Here is a 23,289-nt window from a genome sequence, read left to right as displayed (position 1 = left end):
ATCTATGTGACTAGCTAATTCAGACACATTTTACGCTCTTTCTGCAGCTCCTCCTCAAATGTGAAGGGAAATCCAATTGTAAATGTGTTCACATAAGGATATCAATGCCTCAGTTCAGAACCCAAGCTTGAAAATACTGACTTACACTGCCAATTCTTCCTCTTTAAAATTTCCTTCAAAACAAAAGAATTGGTTCATGATAAACAGATTTTTTTTAAATTAAATTACAATCTTTAGCAATGCAAAACAAATAGTGCATCCAATTAATTAGCCAGTTAAGGAAGACAGCTGTCCATTCCTGTCATACTAGGTTTTTTAGTTACCAATGTGCACAATGACTCTTAGCCCTGCTTTCAGACTTTTTTGGACAGCCGCTCATCAACTGTTAGTCTCATACTTTGTAAAAGAGAACCCTTAAATGGTCATGAGTTTACAGGACATTTTCAGGTGATGAAAATAGCTTTTCCATCATTCTAATCTACTGATTTCATGACATTCTTCTTTGCAGTAGCACATTACAAAACAATTTAGGATGATGAAAACAGTTCTTCTGTCATTCTAATTTACTTATTACACAAGGCTCCTCATTTCAGCAGCTCATTGTCTTGATGAATCACCCAAATTTTGAATGTAAAGGACAATGAATTGTCCTTTTGAGATTAATGAAACTTTGTAAAAATAATTTGAAGTGAACAGTCTATATAATCCAGAAAGTGTCAGCACTTTGAAGTATTATAGTAACTGGTGTTCTGCATTCTACTGGTATTGCTTTACATTTATGAATAGGAAAAAGGGTATCCATCAAAGGAGCTGATGAAATATTTGTGCTGTATTTTTATTTGTACATTTTATTTATATCATTATTAAACCATGAGAAATTCTCATCTCACCCCAGTAGGAAAGCACAGAATATAGCAGTTTACTTACAAACAAAGATTTCTTGAATATTGTATTAAGAAAGTTTAAGAAGTTATGTAGTGTTAAAAAATTTACAAGGCATTTTAAATTAATTTCTTTGAAGGGATCATTGTATGCCATCAGCAAGGTGCTAATTACATAAAAAGGAATGGATGTATGGTCTGGATTTTTTTTTTCCTTCGGTAGTTAATTTCTATTCCTCCTAACTGCTTTTGGAACAAAAATAAGTCATGATTCAGGAGAAAATATATCCCTGAGATGATCCTTATCATGACTATAGCAATCTGCTAGTGACTGTTTATTTTACACAGTTTTTAACATGTAAAACAAATTTGCATATTGATCTAGACACAAGGAAATAAAAGATTCTTTGTACATGATTGCAGTTGTCAGCTTCTAAAATCAATCTAATCATAACATAGACGATACAAAAAGCTACAACTTTCAAGTGTTTAAAACCTGTAATATCTGTAAAACAATGTTGATAAGGTTGATAATTGGAATTTTCAGTTTCTACATCTTATCCTTTAAAAATCTACTTCTACATGAACCTAAAAGCCCCACTGATTTGGAGCAAAATGGAAAATGTAAGTGTAAATTAGTTTACTACTTTTGCCGATACTTTTAAAGACATTTTTCTCTAAATCTGTGTCAATTTGGAATAAGCACCTGGATTTATATTTCATGCTGAAAGTGATTAATCCATTCTTTTCCAAAGCATGACCACTTTACCACTCTTTTCCAATGAATTGAGATATGGTAAGCATGGTGCGCTTGTACTGAAATTGGTTTTTCTTTGTAAAAGATTTTAAGCTTCTTTAAGAAAATCAAGCAAATAATTGAAGGGGGGTTTTTTTGTTGGTTTTTTTTTTTTTTTACTCTAACTAATAAAATCAGGAGACTGTGGTGAGATCTAGCGGCAAGTAGTTTGATGTCCTCAGCAGGACACCAAAAGTCAGAAGTAGTGCTGTAAATTCAGTGTGGGGCTTCGACGCTGTGCTAAGTGTGGCCTGAATCTCTGGGGCTTCCCTTTGATGCAAGTGCAGTATATTAACTGGAAAAGCATTCACTTTTATTTGTCTGTACTGTCTGCGACAGCAATATCGCCTCATTTAGGCTAGTTCAACATGAAAATGCACAGAGAAGCAATCTGTTACAAATTAGCACAGCTCCCCTTTCATTTTACTAGCTAGTAATTGGAAGGGGTTACAAAAGTGTAATTTATCAGATTATATGTGTTTATCTTTTTGTGGGGACAGAATGCCTTTGGTGAATTTTCCTACGCACCCTGAGGGAATAATCTTTCCTTGATGTCCATTAGATCTGAAAGAAAACAATGACGCCTGTGAAATATAGGAGTATAATTTGTTGGGTTTGAGAAGGAACAGTTTCCCAGACATCTAAAATGGTATTAATGACTTTATTAGAACCTTACCGTTCCTTGGAAATGCTTTTGCTCTCTCGTTTCCAAATGGTCTTGAAGTCACTGCAGAATTCGTACCACACCGTGAAAACGTAGTTTGGTGTGATCTCCTTCTCACCAGGCTTTGGCTTTATCCCAAAGTATCCCACTGTTTCTTCAAAGCTACGAGGGAGGGGGGAAAAAAAACTGTCAACACATAAGCCCACTGGGGAAACAGTTTCTCTGAGGGCTGGTTCCTGATTCAGTAGTCAAGGCTGGTAATTACCATAACTTCCCCTTGGCCTTGGAAATCACAGCAGCAATTCATGCTGAGTATAACTAACCGTCCAATACCTACCTCATTCTCAGGAGGATAACTTACAGATGCATGAGCCATCACAGAGATATGTCACAGAGGCAAATCATGGGCATTCAATTTTAATGAGAAAAACTTAACTTCTTGCATTTCAGGAAATGCTATATTATGTCTATTTCTTTAATTTTATTCTGCAACACTCCATGACGATCTTATTCTCCCATTTATCCTTATTGAAGGACTATGGGAGAGTCACATGCCAAGTCAGGAAAAAATCTCCAGGCTTGGTTAAAAATAACCTTCAAGTACTTAGGGAGAATTGGGAAAAGCAACAAAAAAGCCATAGACAGTGCCAATAGTCGGTCTGCAAAGTTTTTACTGAAAATAAATCATCTCCTTCCACATGTGTCAATAAGCAGATCATTAATTTTATGAAAATACTTTGCCAATATTTTAATGCTTTTTTATTTTATAATGTGGCTACTGAATTGCTATACAGCTGGATATTTTCAAAGTAGTCTTTTATTATAGATGATACTTCCGATAGCATTTTAACTGATTCTGCATTTTTAACCTTTATGACATTTATTTGTATAGATAAAATGGAATGATTCACATGACTAGGTACATGGAGACTTATCTAAACAAAACAAAAGAAAGTATGTTCACTTTTGTAAAGGTTGAATCATTTTTCTCTGCAAAGTAGATGTAAAAATCCTGAAAGATTTGGTGATACTTATAAAAATAATGCTATAATTTAAAAAGAAAGGTAACAACATATTTCAAAATAACTAATTTTTCTTGAAATATTGATTTTATTTAAGCAAAAGAAAGTTATATTCTTCTTTATACTTGCCAATAGGTCCTAAATCTAGAACACAGGAAGTATAAATCTTGAAAATAAAATAAATAAGAGGTATTTTAAAGACTTGTAAGGAGTCCCCAACTATTCAACAGATGTTACTTGAGCAACAGATGCAGCTTCAACAAATATTTCTTTCTTGACTTATACTTGCATTTGCATGGTCCACGTTGCATGTTTTCATATGGAATTGCCAAGGTTATGGTCAAGTTTTTTTGCCTGAGGTTGAGATTCAAGCTTTCAGTTAGGCTTGAAGAATATAAAGTAACCATTAAAAAATACAGAAGTTACCCTCAAAAAATAAAGGAATATATACTCCAGCTGCTTCACAAAATAAAGAAGCTTGGATTTTAGCCACACGAGCCAATATGCTCTGGTTCTTTTGATACTTTAAAGATGGATACAGCTTCTAGGACATGCTGAAGAATATAACATGTTGCTCAAGGTGAGCTATTAATATAATAGGTTTTTAAATCCTCATTTATGATACACTTAACCTTTTAAATATCTTACATAGGTTTTGTATGAAACATGTAACTATATTTCAAGTTATTTGGTGATGCATGGTAAAGGAATCATAATGAAATAAGTATGAATAAGCCCATAACATTCAGAGTTGAAGGGTCCTGTAGTGATGCTACAAGGAGAAAATAAATAAAGAAAAAACTAATACAGCTTTAAATATCTGTGTAAACCATTCTGTGATTTCAAACCCTAAAAATACTAAAATACCCTAGTCATAAGCACATGGTTAAAACAGTTTTTGTCTACTGGTCAATGTCATCTCCATTACATTCACTTGGGCCAAATATTCCCCAGCTGTTCATACCCCTTGACCAGCATAGCTGAGCCAGGAACAGCAAGACCAGAAACTCTCTTCTCAGGTTTGCTTCATGTAACAGCAGCCCGGTAACATCGCGCTCTCTTCTTGCTAACGGAACCCTTCTCCATCCCAGCTGTAGCTGATACAGTTGTCTCTGCATGCGCCGGGCTTCTGAATTCCTGCACACTCTCTCACTCTGCCTTCATCCTGACACTTCCTCCTCATCCCTCTTCATGTTTCATCTTCAGCCCTTCCCCCGGTAGCACTGTTTTGCTTTCACCCAGCTTAATCTAGCTTCCTGGGCTGCTTTCTGACTTTCAAGAGTAATGGATCTTTTCAGCAGTAATTTAAAATAATGAATGTTTAGTTAGCAATTGAAAAACCCAAACTCCATATCAGGCAACTAATTCCTTAAGTCAACTGCAAATTAAGTGTACCTCCATACCCTGGAGAGTCTACTCTGCTCCAGAGAGGCTACAAAGCAGGTAGAGTATGAAAGAGCCTGTGCCACAAAAGGTAGGTTTCTAGGTAGTAGGAAGGAAACAAGCCAGCCAGCCACCCTTGACAAATGAAATTAAGAGGTAAAGCCCCAGCTGGTGTCAGCCAGTAGTTCAGCCCATTTAGGCACCTTCTCCAAGCAAATGGAAACAGTTCACCTAAGACTTGAACTGCATTTGGGAGGTGCCTATCTCTTTTCCTGACTGTCTAGGAAGACTAACCTAGGTGTCTCAGTTAGGTGGAGTGACTCTGGGCTCAGAAAAGTAACATAAAAATCCAAATTACCACAGATCTGCCTTTAGTGACCATGAAGAAAAAATATTGATAAGAAGTTAAAAATTAATTTACCGCAGTTGATTTATAGCAGTTCTATAGCTAACACAAACAAGGTTAAAGGCAAATCCTTTACTCTCACAAAACCACAATTTGGTTAATAAAATTTATTAGAAATACTAACTTATTAAATATTTTACTACCTATCTATAAATCAATTTATCTCACTTCTCCCCCTGTTTTGCCTCCTCTGGCCTAAGTAAGGCACGGATATTCAGGCAATAAAAACATTATGATTTCACTGGCTTCTTAGTATACTGCATTCAATAGCCTAAATGCTGAAAATGTTCAGTGACAATGAAATACATTTTTACTACATTAAGTAGTTAATCAGTTATTACAATATTCTGTAAAACTCTGATTCAATTCAATGTTGACAGTAATTAAAACCTCAAACACAGTACACTGTTTGGCTAAAATCTCAACTGAGCTTTTTCCTGGAAGACTACATAAGAATTTTTCAGAAAGCATATTACTTCTTTGAAGTACAGATCCTTTTTCCTATTTGATGTAATTCCTAAGATCAATAACATCTTTGACCAAAATAAACTGTTAGAAAACACCAGCAAAAACCTTACCATTTTTGTGCATTTTCCAAACTGCTCTCTTCTTTTTTACGTTCTTCTTTAGCTGCCAATGAAAAACATTTCAAAGGTATAAATTACAGCCTTACTGTTTTAGAGATCCCACAGATTAAACATCTCTTACATTCAAAATTGCATAGGTTGTATACTAAATATAATAAAAGTCATAAACATTTGCTAATTTTTGATTCTTATTTATTTCTTGTACCTAAATGAATGCTTCTAATGTACCAATAAAGTGTATTGGATTAGAAAAGTCATTTAAATTCACAGTATAATATAAAGTGTAGACATTAATCTGAATAAAAATAAAATAATTAAACTTGACTTTCTTGACTAAACTTGACTAAAAAAAGAACATTAAGTTGTGTATGTTTCTTTATTGTTGCAGACCAGAATTTACAAATTTAAACCTGTTTTTGCAGCGCAAATAATTGGAAGTTCATTTGGAATGGAACAGGTACCAAACATAGTTAACACCAACTGTTCCATATAGCTATCACATTTTGTTCAGGAAGCTGGAAAGTGAAAACACATGTACTAAGTTTTAAATGTATGGTATGTACATGATTTTTTTGAAAAAGCAGCCAAGAGTTTGAAATATGGTTAGTGAATCTGAGCCCCTCTGTTACAGAATGCTCACACGAACTACTTAAAAGGATTTGATTTTCAAAGGATGGGCATTCTCTACTTTTGAAAATGTTTCCTGAGCTGGATACTCAAGCAAAAGCACTAGTTTTTTCACAAAATGTTGATCAATTCTTCTTAGTACAGTGGAGGAACTTTAGCTGTGGCAGAATACCACATATGTAAAACAATACTAACGTGGAAAAGTTATTCCTATTCCACATTAGAATAATCCTGTAAGTGCAAATGTTAATATAAACAGAATTCAGACACTTCTTTATACAAAGATAAAGAACTGTATCTTTTTGCTGCTCAGTCTATAGGAGTGCATTGGCTGGTTGAAATACAGTTACAAACATGAGTTCACAGACAAGGCTACTGAGAAATTGACCCTGAATGATTAAATTTCATAATAAGGCTACTGACACAGAGGTTTGTACTAAGACAGTTAAAATAATTTAAAAACTGGATTATTTCAGAAATTTGCTGGTAACAAAACAAATTAGTTTCAACTCATATGTTTACCTATATTAGGCAAGTGTGTTGGAGATACTTATTCAGATTATTTCAGTGTGGCAAAAGCCAGAAACAATGTTGTGTGCCCTTTGCAAGGAAAACTATTCATTCTATACCATTACATTCTCCACCTCAGATCTTCGTGGCAAGACAGCTGCAATTGAAATAGATAGGGCAGCTCTGATTTATTGCGTTCATCTCAGGCTCCTGAGAAATTCAGCTAAAGTTAACCTACTATACTTAATTCATAATTTCCACAGCTCTTTCATTTTATATCATTAGAAGGAGAAAACATAGGTTGGAATTCTGATGGTTCATCATGATACAAAATTAACTACATATAGAAAAACAAAGATGGTTAAAAGGCTGAACTGTGTATAAAATTGTACACTTTATGATTACATTAATAATTTCTTTCTGGTTGTTAAGGAGATGAAAAATTTTTAAGTAAGGCAAATTTCCCAACATAGCTACATTCACAGCTACAACAGAAATTGAATACCCTCAGGTCCCTGCACATGAACAAGAACGCAAGAGCTAACAAGGACAACATGCTTATCCATGTATAGTTAGGTGGTAAGACCTGACTTACTGTTTTTTGATCTTGTAAGAACAGAATAAGGGAAGATAGAGGAAAGAAATTTTAATTTCTTATAGAAAGTAGAAAAAAGGTGTGGCTTCTAGGAAGGCACACACAAAGTTTACATAACAGTGTGTGTGTTTGTGTACCAATATAAGGGAAAAGAGGAAGGAAGAAAATAACTGTATTATATGACAAACAGTGTTTTCCATATTTTTAACTATAAGGATGTCTACTAAGGAACTATTTAAAAGCATTTATTTGAAATTCAGATGTTGAGACCTGTTAAGAAAACAAACTAACAACTCTATGCAACAAATTCTAAGTAAACAGGAGTTACAAATACTATATCATGTGTAAGACAAGAAACCAGAGCAATTCTCTAATCTTCTGTACAATTTCTAAGTAATTTTCCACTCAGAATTTGTAATACCTTGCTTTTTTTCCCCACTCCACAACCTGCAATAACTAACACTATCAATGCTCTCAGTAAAGGTTTCCATGAAACATTGTATTTTCCTCAACAGAGTCCTCAAAGCCCCATAGTCAACATATCAATCCTTGTCTTAATTCGTGGAATTACTGAAGGCAATTAAAATGAATTACATAAATGAAGAACTTCTGTCTTTTTATTTCTCTGGCAACACCACATTTGCTCACATAGAATTTCCTTTTTGCTGAAGTGGGATCATGTAATTCTTTCGTCCTTAGACCACATGCTTGATTTCACTTTCCTCAGTTTCCTTAAGTTAAGAATGTAATAACAGCCATATCAGATTGGCACAGGGATTCATCTAGCCTAGTATCCTGCCTTTGGCAGACACTGAAGCAGGTGCTCCGTTAGAATTAAGGACCAGGACAAACACATGATCCTTCCCCTGAGTGTTCTCTTTGCCTCTGAGGTTCAGTAGTTCATACAAAATGCTTCCTGCACTGGATGTCATTTCAATGTAATTCTCAATGGATTCTCTCCCAAGAACTTGCTCATTCTCTGCTTAAGCTTTTATAAGACTTTTTGGTTCCACAAACTGCTGTGTCAAGTGTTCTATAGCCTACCTACATGTAGCGCATTTTCTTTGTTTTGAAATGGACTCCTGATACCACTCTCTATTTCTCATACTGGAGAAAAGCATGACTGCAGTGAACATTGAAATACAGTGACTATTGGCATTAGCTTTTTGATTAGGATGCTTTTGAAGTTAATTTCCTCACTGTTCCCATTTATTGAGCATTGATTTGGTTTGCAGATATGTTTTGGTGCTTATAAACTAATTTCCATTAGGAGGAAACTAAACAGGAAGCTCCACAGCAAATGCACTCCAATACTTAATAGGGACAAAAGGACCAAAAGAATGCTTGAGCCTTCAGACAGCTTTGCAATATATGAGGTAGAGATGTTCACCTCGGATTAAATCTAACTCAAAGCTTAAAACTCTACTGTAAACACACTGGCCTCAGCCTCTTCTGCTTCAATCTGCTCATCCAATCCTACTGCACCAAATTATTCCATAGTGTAGCCACAGATGTTCTACGTTACAGACAATCTGTATACAGATTACATGGAGGTCCTTCAGAATGACTTCTCATAAGCTGCATTTGGTATGGAGACGGCCTTCTGTCTGGCCTTGGAGTCATTAGGCTTGACCAGCTTTGAAAATGACAGGGAACTGTCAAATGTAAAGTTTGCTGTCTGGTTTCACATCTAAATACAAGCTCTTAATATGCTCTACTGTTTGGATTTGGTTAAGTCCATATCCTGAATAAAGTATCAGATCCTGTCCTATGACAAGCAGACAATCTTAATCAATATATCTTCTTTGAATATAGATATAAAAGCCAGGATCAATTAAGAATGTATGTGTCTTTCTACAGACAAGAGCTTTGAAAGGAAAACAGGTATTTACAAAATACGCAGTTCTAATTTGCTGTAAGAATAGTCTTTTGTAATACAAACAGCTATAGACTCTGAAGACCAGCCACTAGTCTTATTCATCTTGCTATCTGGATCTAGCTCAAAAAATAAGAGAATAAATGGACTATGATCTTATGAATTTGCCCTATGAACCTGAGATATTTTTGGTGACTTTCTTTTACTGAAATGTAGAAGTAAGCATTTGAAGAGCCATGATCCTGTAACAGTTCTAAGAGTGAAACAGTACTAGAGGGAAATGGTACCCCCCCCCCCCAACTTATTTCTTCTACATATTCTACTTGCTGAGGATGGAACAGCATGCCAAACACTATTTTGAGAATGAGAAATAACCAGAAAGTATTTATTTTTAATGGGTCTAATATATGCATAGCAGCTTCCAGTTACAACAGAACCAAGACCTCTTCATGCATCAGGCTACTATGAAATAGCTCCTCAACGAACAAAGGAAAGAAAATATTGGATACTGGTACAGACTGAAACTTGGAGAAGATCAGTAACTAACAGAGGCAAGCACAGAATGATGAAACTACTTGCTCTAAGAGGGGAGGACAAAGAAAGAAAAATGGGTAGACACAACTGCACAAAAATCTCACAGTTACTTCTGCCCCTCTAGTGAAAATTTTTAACACTTACTGATTCTGACTGCATAAGTTTTCTGGTATTTCTCTCTGACCTTATATATATGAATGCATGTAGGAAGGATAATTCACACAAGTCTACTGATCTAGTTGTACCCATTACAACTTTTTTATTTTTCAGTATCTTACTATTTTCAGAATCAAAAGATCTGATGCATAACTTTTTATAACTTCTCTAAGCATTCTGGAGCAATGACAATCTTAAAAATTATGAGAACACTCAGACAACTAGCAGTTAGGGTGGAGACATCAGAACTCTTAGTTTTATATTCCAAGGCTGAGTTCATGTGCTTCAAAGATGTATGCTTCATGAACTTTTAGAGACTGGTAAATTATATGTTTCTCTGCGGGGGAAAAAAAAACCCACCCTAAAACAAGTTATTTGATTTTTTGCCCCAAGGAAGGAAATAGGTCTTTTCTGACTCATGTTTTCCAACCAACCACAGTTAAGATTAAGACAGAATCTAGGATAAGACAGACAAACCCCCCCCCCCAAACCAACCCCAAAACCAACCAACAAAACCAACCAACCAAAAAAAATCCCCCAAAACAAAACATGCAAAACCAAAACACAGCCCTTAATTGCATTGATCTCTGAACTTTATAGAGCCTGGACAGAGACTGTTAAAACACTGACAAAAGGTTATTATGACATTTTCTAGGCTCACAAGAACTCACCTTCCTTATTAGTCAAGACTAAAACCTCTTAAGTAGTCATGCTGAAAGGTAGTCAAAGATGAAACCTGCCCTAGAAACATACCAGCCCCCTAATCAAGGGTTAAGGAAAAAAAGTATATCCCCAGAGAGTTTCAGTTGGGTTATCTTTTTCCAAAGGGCCAAATGTCACATTCTATGACATTACCGAGTAAGGAGAACAAGCAACAATAGTCCTTATTTTCTTGGTCTTTTTAAAGCATGAAGATATACCACTATTTGACAACAGAGATCAAAATCTCTTAGAAATTATGCATTGCTGATATACTTGGGTATCAGAAGCTGAACTCAGAACAGCCTATGGCCAAAAGTATACTATATATAACTTCACCCTCAAATACAATTGTCATACAAGGGAAACTATTTAATAACCCTGTTTAATCAGGGACTATGCAGAGTGGAAGAAAAAGCTCAAAGGTGGCCTTGTAGGTGGGTTAAAAGACTAGAGAGGATCATCAAAAGCAATATAGATGTTCTCTGTTTTTGTACAAAATTCTGGACTTGCATAAACTCCTAGACACTACAGTAGTACAAAGAACAGCAGGATCAGCAGCCGGATGAATTTAGCCTTCTTTGGTTTTGGTTTCAATAGATTTGTTACCAGTGAAACTTTCCAAATAGACTTAATTTTGAAGAAATCTTTTACTCAAGACTTACTGGACTACAAGGAATAATATGGAAAACAAAATTTTCACAGGGGTGTGCTTGCTAGCACATGGCAGTTCTTTGAGCTGCAAAGAACCATCATGAGCAATCTAATGAAAGTGTGCTTTCCTGAGGACTGTTACTTTAGAGTCCTGGTGGGTTGACCCCGGCCAGTAGCTATGCACCACGCAGCCACTTGCTCACTTGTCCCCCTTCCCCTGCAGTGGGATGGGGGAGAGAATAGGAAGAGCAAAAGCGAGAAAAACTTATGGGTCAAGATAAAGACAGTTCCATAACTGAAGAAAAGGGGAAGATAAAAAACAGGTGACGCAAGGGTAATCACTGACCACCTCCCACAAGTAGACTGATGTCCAGCCATTTTTGGAGCAATGACTACCTCTCCCCAAATCCTTTCCCCTCCTTTTTTATTGCTGAGCATGACATTACATGCATGGAATATCCCTTTGGTCAGTTTGCGTCAGCTGTCCAGGTTGTGTCCCCTTCCAGCTCTTGCCCACCCCTGGTCTACTTTCTGGGAGGACAGAGTGAAAAAAAAAAGCAAGCCTTGACAATGTGCAAGTGCTGCTCAGCAATAGCCAAAACACTCCTGTGTTATCAACACTGTTTTAGCCACAAATACAAAACACATCCCCATACTGGCTGCTATGAAGAATATTAACTCCATCCCAACCAGACTCGGTACAACAGCACATAGCCATATAGAAAAATTGTTGTAGATGAATCCTAAGATTTAGATCAATTGGATCATTTGGACAGTTTTTATGCATAAAAATCAAGTCTATAGTTATTTTTTTACTATAGCCTAGGTGTCCAGCCACTTGATTTGTCATGTTAAACAATCAATAGTTTTCAATGCAGTATGAGGTTTTATTGTTTAGCTGATGATAGCAAAGCCAACTGCATGTGGCTAACAATTCATACAAAGTGTTCATAAGTACCATCAACATCCGTTTACTCTTTTTATTATTAGTGTTATCTTACTGTCTAGAAAAAGACAGGGCCCTGCATAAGAAGGCCATGAATGTTATAAATGAACAATTTGGATACTATAACACATTGCTGGACACTGCCAGAATCTGCTTTCTTGAAATGTGAATTTTAAAGGAATGAAAATCAAATTAATAGAATCTTTCAAACAAATTAACAAATGTCAAGTGCAAATAAACAAGTATTCATGAAAATACACATATGAATGCAAGAGAATGTGAAATAAGAAAATGGAAGGAAAGCCATAATCTCTATTTTCTTTTTTTTTTTTTTTTTTTCATTATCAAAGTGGAATACACTGTATTTTGAAAACATGGCTTGACTAACAAGAATAAGTATGGTACTGAGTATGGAAATTGGGGTTTTGGAATTGTTAAAGACATGGAAATTCAATTTCTAATTTAGTATCATATGCTACTGGGATGAAGGTTTACATCTCATGCAGACAATGCAATTTTAGAACTGTTTTACTTTTTGAAAACACATCCTATAATAAAGCATATAGCAACAGAGGATATAAAAGTTCTCAGAAATTAGGTATTCACAGTAAAAATTAATTTTGTAATTTCAGACATTTATACTTTTCATTCTCAATATTGAATAGGCTTTCTCAATAACCTTAAAAGTTTTTAGCAAATTATGAAATTTCAGAAATTCTAGAGGAGGTGTGTATCCTGTTCTAGGAAGAGATTTACTCAAGAAAAATCTATCTATCTAGAGCTATACGTAAAACCTGAATTTTCTGTTATTTCTACATTGTTTTATTGAGTCACTTTTAATATAACTATCCTTTGAGAAATAATATTATTTTTAAGTTAGTTCTATACAAAATAATTCTTATTACTTAAGAATTGACTTCATATATAAACAGCAAACAGGAGAGAATACATACAGTGTAAAACATTTTCCTTTTTTTAAAAATTGTATTGTATTCAATTTCAAATTTTAAAAATACATACTTAATATGACTGCAAATTATTTCACATGGCTACAGTCCACCATTCTCATGCAGGAGCTTTTTCATCTTATAAAAATTTTATATTTCAGAAATCATAAAAAAATTTAAGTGTTTTATGTACAGATTCCTAGCAACTACTTTTTCTAGTATGTATTATTTGATTAACTTTCTTCAGCTAGTTACTAACTTCTAATTGGTAGGCTTTACGAACTCACGGAATTCAACAGACAGCCTGGAAATTACATGTAAATATTTCATTGTATGTCTAACATAGTTTTCTATTCCAGGGTATTAGAATGCAAAAAATCCCCCAAACAAACGATCCCACGCCCATCAAGAGATCTTTCTTCTATGGTATCAGTTAAGCAAGAAGGTCTGGGAGCAATGGAATCAATGAAACTTGGCCTACTGTGGCTCTGTATTTTAGAGGTAGTTCCCAGATGGATTCATTAATGTTTAATTAAGGGTTGAGTTCATGATACAGCCTTTCTCTCCCTGGAAGGCTAATAGGGTCACTCTTGTATATTTAGCCACATATTTTTATTGAGATTTTAGGAGCTTAATATCTTAGGATCTCTAACTCTGTCACGTTCAGTCAAAATTGTCCAATGCATAAAAAATTATTGGCAGGGGAACAACCAACGGGCAGTGTGATCACATAAGCCTTGTTTCCTTTACCTCTTCTCTAAATTAGAAAGTGTCACATTTTTAATGTGGGATTTGGCTATGCAATTTTTTTTTTAGATGGTTTAAATACTGCTATAGACTTCTTAAATCCTTTCAAAACAATCTTCAGAACACTTACTGCCATGAGGTCTTAATCATGCTTCCCTGAAACAGTCCTTACAAGTTTATTTTCCTTTGCAGTGGTACAAAAATTGTTTTTAACTAAGAAACCCACATCCAATGATGAAAATGTACGAATGTTTCTATAGTACAAAGAGTCTCTGTGCAGTCTTGGAAAGCTGCTTAACAAACAAGTTTTCCCACAAGTAATCAGGAAGATTAGTTACCAACCGGTATCTTAGGTACTGGGCAAGGACTAATTAATTAACATTTACCATACAGAAATTGTTAAAAATTATAAAAGATTCAGTATTTTTAATGTTACCAAACCATAACAAATTGTAGACATTTGAACACACACAGAGGCACACAACACCAGCAGAACACTCTCAAGCAACACATTCAAGAAAGTGTTTATTATCATAGGTAATAAAAAACCTAGGAAATTATGTTTTCTTTTAAAAGTGATAATGCTGTTTATAAATGTGCCAGAAAAAGTGTTGAAGGTCATTTTACCAGAAATTAGAACTAACTATGAAGAAAAAGAAGTTTATATTTATTTTCATCAAGTCCTATATTTCTTAAAATATATGTTTCTTAGTACAATGCATCTATTGCATTCCACAAGAGTAGATTTTTAAATTAAAGCTCTTTTTTCAGTTAGCTTCACCACAAAAAGGTAATTGTTTCATTAAATTAGGACTAATGTTAGTCTTACTTTCCTGTGTTCTGGAGTTATTAATTGCAAAGCAAGAATTAGCATTACATCTTTCAATTTATTCCAATTAAATTATTTGAAACTGCTTTCTGTTAAAATGCAATCAAGCCATTAATCCCTCATTCTCCCACACTTGCGGTTCCAGAGAATAAATACTTTTTAAAGCCTATTAGTACTTAAACACTGTAGAAATATATTCTAATTCTAACTTCTTTTTAATAAACTCTTACAATGTTGTGGTCTAATTCCAACATTAATCTTTGAGATGACTAAATGTATCTAAACAGTTTAAGGAAATGAAAAATTAGTTCTAATCCTTTCAAACTGAACAAGGTTAAATCCAATCTGTTCTGGGTTTGGGAAAACTAACTATCCAGATTATCTGTAACTACAATCTCCTGTTGTAAGCAGAAGTAAAAACTTTAAGGATGAGCACATTTTTATACCAAGGACAATAGTTTTAAATAGTTGAATGATTATGAAAACCAATAAGAAGCAGGAGGTCTTCTCAAAAACATAAGAAGGATATTAAAAAAAAAGTTAATTTGATGGTGAGCCAACAGCTAACCTGGTGGGTGAAGAATGAATAATTATACAAATATAATTAAACTAATTTCAGAAAAGCTTGTGCAATTTGTGGCCTGAAAACTTTTAGGAGAGAAAAGCCATAGCATTGCCTCCTCCTGTGGAATGATAACAATGATTTATGAAGCTAAAGTCATTTCTGCTGATTGAGCTCAGTCAAGATTGGTTTCACATGATCAGCTAAAGTACAGCAATGCGTGATGTGTAGTGGCCCCACATGTTTGAACACACTAGGACATGCTCTTCTAGGTGATCCAAAGGCTGGGGGTGGGGGGTTAAAAGCTGCTGCTTTGTTTTCCATACATTTTCCCCTCATTAGGATATACTCCTGCAAAGTAAGCCACTTCTGGTGGTCGGGAGCAAAGTCTCATTGTAAATGCACAGCAGGATAGTGGCAAAGCTTGAGATTAATTCTCCATAGATTTATATAGACCTTTCTCACTGTTGATTGCTTGTACTGTTTCAAAGGTGCGTATGTTGCCTTTTTTTATTGCTGGTTACTGACTTTATTCCAGCATATGGTGGTTGGCGCCATGACACAAAGTGAACATTTTATACTAGAATTAAAGTGGATATTTGACAGTTTCTGTCAGAAAGTTCAGAGCAAAGAATTTGTGAGACAAGATTTATTGCATATTTTATGTGGGACACATCTGTTTCTTTGCTACGTTTTTGTTTAAATAAAAAAAGCAATGAAGGTTCTTTAAGAAACAAAGACTGTCAATAAAAAGCATGAACAGAAAAACTACATTATTGAGAACGAATTTAATCATTCTGACCTTCTAAAAATGTGCTGCTTGGAAGTATGACAGTCACCTTCCCCTTTTTGTTCAGCCATATAGACAGGATGGGGGAGGAGAATTTCAAGCCCAAACTGATTCTCAAATACACAGCTACCCATATTTACGGGTAAATCAAATCAAAATGAAAATCAAATTAAATCTAAGTATTTATATGAGATATTCACATTTGAAAATAAGGTGAAATATTAAGGTAGATTTTGCCTATTATTTCTTTTTTTTTAGCATCTATAACTGCATTTTAGTGATGTGAAATGTGCCAAATGAACACTCCTTGTTTTGAAAATGTCTTATAAAACTACAGATCAAGTACAACAAGGTACACAGCAAACTTCTCCACATTTTTATATTAACATCATTGAACCTGATATAGTTTGGCCTCTAAAGTTCACTGTTTTATTCTTCATCATACCTGAATCAAAAATGAATTTGGAGAACACCTAGCAGGATCTTGTTTAAGAAAAAAAAATAGTATGCCTTATACAAGAGAGAAAAATTATTTCAATAAAACTCTGAATTTTTAACCAACCTTCCTGTTTATAAAGATTAATATTTAGTATGAAAACCTAAGATTCAGCTTGAGAAATATGAAATTTAAATTGGTAGAATTAAACAAGAAAGAACAAGTACAAAATAAAGAAATTATATTGCTCAAAAATCACATATGTCTTTATGAAAAAGCATGTGTCTTATTTAACTTCTACTTAAAGAATGTATGAATAGAAAAATCACCTCTGTTGGACTACATACATTCTACACAAATAGTAATGATAGATCGTTAAAAAAATATATATCATAATATAGGCTCATTTAATTTCCCAAACAAAAATGTAGTAATTTCCTCTACAAAATCACAAATATTTGTCAAATAATTTCATACTACCAATGTATTTAATTCTTGTTTTTAACTCAAAGTTATTCTACAACTTAGATTTATGCAGGAAAATCTATCTAGCTACTAGTTTGAAAGGCCTGTAATTTGAAATAAAATGTAAAAAAGAGGCAAACTTGGACCTGCAAGATTTCTCCTTCTTTCCACAAATAAAATACAGGATACTAACTTTAAAAAATATTTTGTTAGGATTCTTTTAAACAATGTTTTTACAAGAAACACCAAACTGCATTCAAGTACAAGGCATACATTTTTTCTGAGCTTGCCTTTGTGATAAGCACATAGAAGAATGTATTTTAAAAAAGGTTCTCTCAATTTCTAAATAAAAACCCTACTATTCTCCTTATGGGGAAAGGATGACAGGAAAAGTAAAGCATGTGTGACACATTAGTCAGGCCATTTAATTCATTCCTAGAAAGCACTCAGATGCTACCATGATGAGAGAAATAAGAGTGTATACAGAAGAAAAAAATCTCATTAGCTTAATTTAAGACTGGGAAAATAACAAGAATTATTATTGCATCTACCTGATCTATTTTGGTTTTTTACAGCTTGCTTATTTTCTGTTGAACTCTATGCTGGGAGTATCCGGAATTATCTTCCCCCCCAGTGGATGTAAACATTTTTACATGTTCATGTGTATCCTTGTGTAAAAGGAAGGAAGAGAATATGAGTATTACATAACAGGACCAGGGCATGCGAGTGCAGCAGCTAAGCCCATGACTGCGGACTTTCTGCTCACTACACCTCTGGGACCTTTATTATTACCTTATTGTTTATGAGGTACCTCCTATCTCTTGGAAATGGCTTTTACTCCACAATAATAAAGCAGGTCCATGCAAAAGGCAGACAGAAGAATAGAAATACATGATAATGATCATTTAACTGAAATCCTAAAAAACGGAGGCAATTCCAACTGACCTATTAGTAGAAGAATTAAATATAATTGTAGTCATAACTGAAGTTTTATTTGGCTACCATTTTGATTCAATTTTATCTATTAAAAACCACAAAAACTATTTCTGAGAATGATAATTAACACAAACCATACCAATATCATTTGTATCTAAATTCATTCTGCTGTAATAATGCGGTCAGTCGTCATGAGCTTAATTATTTTTTGTTTTTTTTTCTCCATTACAACAAGAAAGTCTTGAATGGACTTAAAAATCATATGCAGAGTAAAAGTAATAATATACTTTGGAATTTGATGCATCTGCATCTATAATGGTAGAATATTCTTTACATCAAATATCTAATAGGACAACTTATTTTACAACATTTGTGGAAATGTTATAAAATGTCTGGAAATATTTTTTTAAATTTCAAAAGAAATTTTAAATCTTGAGACAATTTACTTCATTCACATCAAAACCAAACCAATATCAAATTACATTAAAATGAAAAATGACTGGCATTCAAAAGGCAGGAAAGTCAAAGTTCCCCTACCATTATTCCAAACAGAAATGTAGAGTCAGCTCTCCTAATTAAGCCTGGGGATTCTCTGTCCTAGGAATTGCCCAATTACATGTAAGGAAAGACTCTCTGAGGTGGAAATCTTAAATAATCTTAAACATATATACGCCTTATCCAACTCCCATTCAACTCTAAGTCAATGCTGGGTTAGGCTCTTTGTGCAAAACTCAAGGTAAGGAAACACAATATAAAGTTTTACTGATAAACTGTACCGATAACTCTACAGAAGATCAACCCAAATATAGTTTATAGACCAGTTTTTCCTTTTAGCATTATATTCTTTAACCTTTAAAGTCTTCTGCTTGGCCACAGAAGCTACACTGTTGTGCCTAGACAGGTACCCCTGCCTGTCCTGCACTAGGGCCCTCTCTGATACCACATTCCGTTCCAGAGATGGCAACACTTTGTGGAGGGATTTTTCAGATTGTAAGGCATTCTCAAGATGGAAGACTTTATACACATGCTTTGTACAAATAGTTATATCCTAAAATATGCTATATAGTAGCTGAAAATAAGTCCTTTAAGAAATAGTTTTTAGACACTTTCAAAATAGCTGACTTGGGACAAAGTTTAGATAGCTGAAAAATCCTGATGCTATAAAGTTTGAATTGATTGACATGCCATGAAAGAGGTACTGTTCCAATCAATTCCATACATACCTCTCTTAAGAGAAATAAAGCTACTGATTTTTCCACCTCTGTCAAGCTGTTCACAAAGCAGCACTGTAAGGGCTCCTCGCAGGACAAAGGTACATTTTTAAACATCTTGCCCTGGCATCTGAAGCATTTAGGTACAAAGATATCACAGAAGTTGTTGCAGGAGAGGTTGAATGATGACCTGAAATCAGACTTTTCTTACATTTAGGAGAAGTCTGTCTTTTATCACAGCTCTGATCTTACAACACTGTGTCATCTATTCTCCATCATTCTCCAATTTTGAGAGCTTAGTAGAAAGCTGGTGCTTTGTCTTTTAACCAGCTTCAAGTTTCTGAGAATTGCCCTATGAACATTGTGATTGTTATTTTTATTCTCAAATGGTCCTGCTACATCCTGTTCAACAAGTTTGGGTGTCAAATTTATTTATCTTTTTTTCTTAGAAAGAAGCTTCCTTCTGATGGCTATTTCCTGTCTGGCCTACAGACTTTACCTGTTATCATTGCTTAAAAAAGGAAAACACAGTTTACACCGTAACAGAACCTAATCCAGAGAGCTCCAATTTCCTGCTGAAATTTTCAGCATCTAGTATTTTTATCAATCATGCTCAAAAGCATTAAAACAGGATATTCGTGTGTTTGCACAGGTACAAAACATAATTGAGAAAAATGATCTACGTACCAAAATTACAAAAGTCTACAGAGAAATTCTACATAAATGCATATCAGATTAAGCATGTTATTGTCATAATCAGTTTGTATTATGGTAGCAGTGAAGGGTATGTCCAAGCTTAATCCAAAGACTATGGCATGAAATTACAGCGTACAGGGGACAAACATAAGGTGAGAGTGACCAATGTGATGGTAGGTATGAAAGTCTTTTGAGAGCAAGTGTGTTTGGGCCTTTCATTATTTATTAAGTGCATTAATCTCTTCTATCCAATCCTTTCAAATTCTTGACTCTGCTCTTTCCTTGCAGTAATTGCTTCCATATATGTAAGCACTTGCTCATAGGATATATAATCTAAAGTAATTAATCAGTGAGCATCCTGATTTCCTGCCAAGGAAAGCTTTGACAGGGATTTAAATTCTATTAGTTCACTGACTTTGAGTATCAGCACAAATAGGGTAAGACAAGGATGTAAACAGCAGAGCAAATCCAGATAAACTGCATGCTAGTGCTGTTGACTGCAGTACAGAGAATAACAACACAATAAGATAAGTAGATAAACAGGAAATCATGCAGGAAATTTGTAAGAATACCGTAAAGGAGAAGAAAGCAGCTGGACTAAAAGAATAGCCTAATAGGATCCCTGTGAAAAACCAACATATATAACCTATGGTTCTGTTTACTTATAAGCCTATGATATAGGCACTGGAAGAAATCCAGTGGAATTGAACAGAAAATAAGGGTTTCAATGAGAATTTAAAGACAATGTTAGACTCCAGACAGCTGAGAGTGGTTATAGTAAAGGTACCAGTAATTCTAGGTGTAGAATTTATAACTATCATATACATCATACATTATTTTATTAAATCAAGGGTATCAAACTAACATTCATTATGTCACTCAGTTGCTATTAATAGGAAATCCTTCTCTATCGTGAAATGCCAGTGACTTTCGGTAATTCAGTATAACACAATCACACTGAAAAGAAGCTAGAAGGAACTGTTGTTTCTAAGGGATTCTTTCCTTGTCTTCTAAGAGAGGATGACATTGCATTTTTAATTACAAGTCCTTCTAAATTACATTCATATTATACATTCTAAGGGAGTGTAACCCTCCAATTTTTATAGTAAGCCATGATATAGTGGAACTGATTATAGCAATTTGATGTATATCTGTCTCAAGAATAATCAATTGAAAGTTTTCTGAGAAGTCCCAGTTTTAATTAACATCAATTTTCAGGACTCTGATGCTGGTAATTCTGGTAGTGTAGGAGGAAACATTCATTTCAGAGCAAATTCTTGTTCTTTGAATCAGCTCACTGTCAATATTGCATTAGTTAGAGGCATATGGATACAATCACATTCCAGGACACCTTATTTGGTGTCTTATGGACCGAGGCTATTGTCTAACTATACAATCTCAGAGTACCACAGCAATAAGGTTCTGTGCTTTGCAGTCTCATGCCAATTTATGTAAATCACTCTTTCATCTGTTTAAATACAACGATCTTTGAGTGATGAAAACAGTTATGACTGTCACAAACAGTTTGAAAGATTAAAGTAATTCTGCTGCTGGCATATAAAACAGCGTTCCACATCTAAACACAAACTTTGCCTGGTCTGTAATGTCATTGCTGGGAAGGATAAAAAGTTTTAAGCAAACATTATCACTGCAAGGAAGTATGACATATTTTTCATGTTTGACACTGGACATAAATATCCTCCCACACTGTTTAATATGAGAACTGCATATGTGTGGCAGAGACAATAAAACATCTCAGTGAAAACAAATGAAGGGAAAAAAAGAGTTATGACAAGTAGAACAGAAAATAAAGCTTTGAAGTTAAAAGCCTTCATATTTGTACAGTTTATTCACAAAAGGAAGAATCAGTATTTGATATGCAGACTGCGTAGTCACAGAATCTGCAAGAGAGTCTGATGTCCTGTAGACCTGGTTATCTTTACAGAGATCTCTTTTTTGGTTGACAGAAGCAGCTTCATAATTGCAGGTAACAGAAAATCAGGGCAAGTGTAAGATCCTTGTAAGGGCTATTGCTCTTCTGCTGTTGTTTACACACCATAGTTTAAAAGGCAGCTGGTACTGAAATTCAGTGCGCTTAAAAATTATTCTTGATTTTCTTGCTTCACTTATTCAGCATTAAAACATTCAAGAGCTTGTCAAATAAAATGGACCACAAGTACCATAATCCGATATGTAGATTAAGGTAGAGGAGTACAACACTAGTGGGAAGACAAGTATGCAACTTAGTTTCATATGCAGTTTTAGAATATTTTTCTTTCTGTTAATATTCTTCTTGGGGAGAAAAGCTATATTTTTATTGCAGAGAAGCAAGAATTTTAAATATTTCTCAGGGGTTTCTGATATTTTGTGAAGTCATACAGGCAAACTCTACCAAATTGCTATGACTAAGGACTGAAAACATAATCTCTATGTCTGACTTAAAACCAACAATATAATGTTGTCGGACTATTACAGGAAATAAGTGCCAATGTAAATTTCTTCCTAATCTTTGACTGTATTAAAATTTATAGAAGTATGTCCTGTTGACAGTAAGAGAGAAATAAGAAAAATTATTGTATTGTGAAATTCATACTGATAATAGCGTCTTGGAGTATTCTTGACTTCTGATTCACTACTACTAAATGATGTTAGCATCCTGCTTTATACTTCATAGACTGCTTTGATTGAAAAGTAGTAGAGTTTTGAGTGGAAAGACTTTTTTGCTGCAATGTAAGAAATTACTATCATAATCCTACACTCAAAATACATATGGGGCCATAAACTAAGAAAGGAAGGTTGCTTTCCCTGGGTTAATACAACAGGTGCAACTAGATGAAGAGAATAAATCACCATGTATGAGCATCTATAGCACGAGAACAACGTTTAAGATGGAATATTTATATATCCAGGAACAAGTAGGAAATAATCAACAAGAAACTGAAAGTCTGCCAGCGAAACATACTACAGTATACTCAAAGTTAGTGGCGTAAATTTCTTATATGAAAGCTATAATAAGATGGTATTTTATGTATTGTTGAGGAAGAAAATGGAAAAAAGTAAAGTTGGGTGGAAATAAATTTAAGCTGGTAACAAGTAATGTGATAATACAATTATCTGAGCAGGGATATTAGGAATGAAAGCCAACAATAATAAAAATATCTTCCTGGACGCTAGCTTGAAATCAAGATCTAAATGATTTAGGCTTTCAATTATTTGGTTAAAATAAGTCAAATACACTTCAACAAGGTTTCACTTAGAACTCTGTGATCTAAAAACCAGTGATTCCAAATAAAGAATCAGTATTTCATCTTCTTACTGCTGAACAAATTTGTAA

The 23,289-nt window shown here is 34.4% G+C and overlaps 1 protein-coding gene across 1 annotated transcript in view; it reads right to left on the bottom strand.

Annotated features, from left to right (window-relative positions):
- LOC140652642 (formin) overlaps positions 1-23,289 on the bottom strand; it is a 153,940-nt gene that overhangs the window by 18,592 nt on the left and 112,059 nt on the right. Inside the window, exons 14-15 of the mRNA XM_072863665.1 lie at positions 5,731-5,782; positions 2,354-2,503 (exon numbers count right to left, since the gene is read on the bottom strand). Coding sequence (XP_072719766.1) covers positions 2,354-2,503; positions 5,731-5,782 — 202 coding nt within the window. The remainder of the gene's footprint in view (positions 1-2,353; positions 2,504-5,730; positions 5,783-23,289) is intronic.

The sequence above is a fragment of the Ciconia boyciana genome, chromosome 6, assembly GCF_034638445.1.
Source record: "Ciconia boyciana chromosome 6, ASM3463844v1, whole genome shotgun sequence".
NCBI lineage: Eukaryota > Metazoa > Chordata > Aves > Ciconiiformes > Ciconiidae > Ciconia > Ciconia boyciana.
The sequence above is the reverse complement of the archived record's forward strand: the minus strand, read 5'-3'. Positions and strand labels throughout refer to the sequence as shown.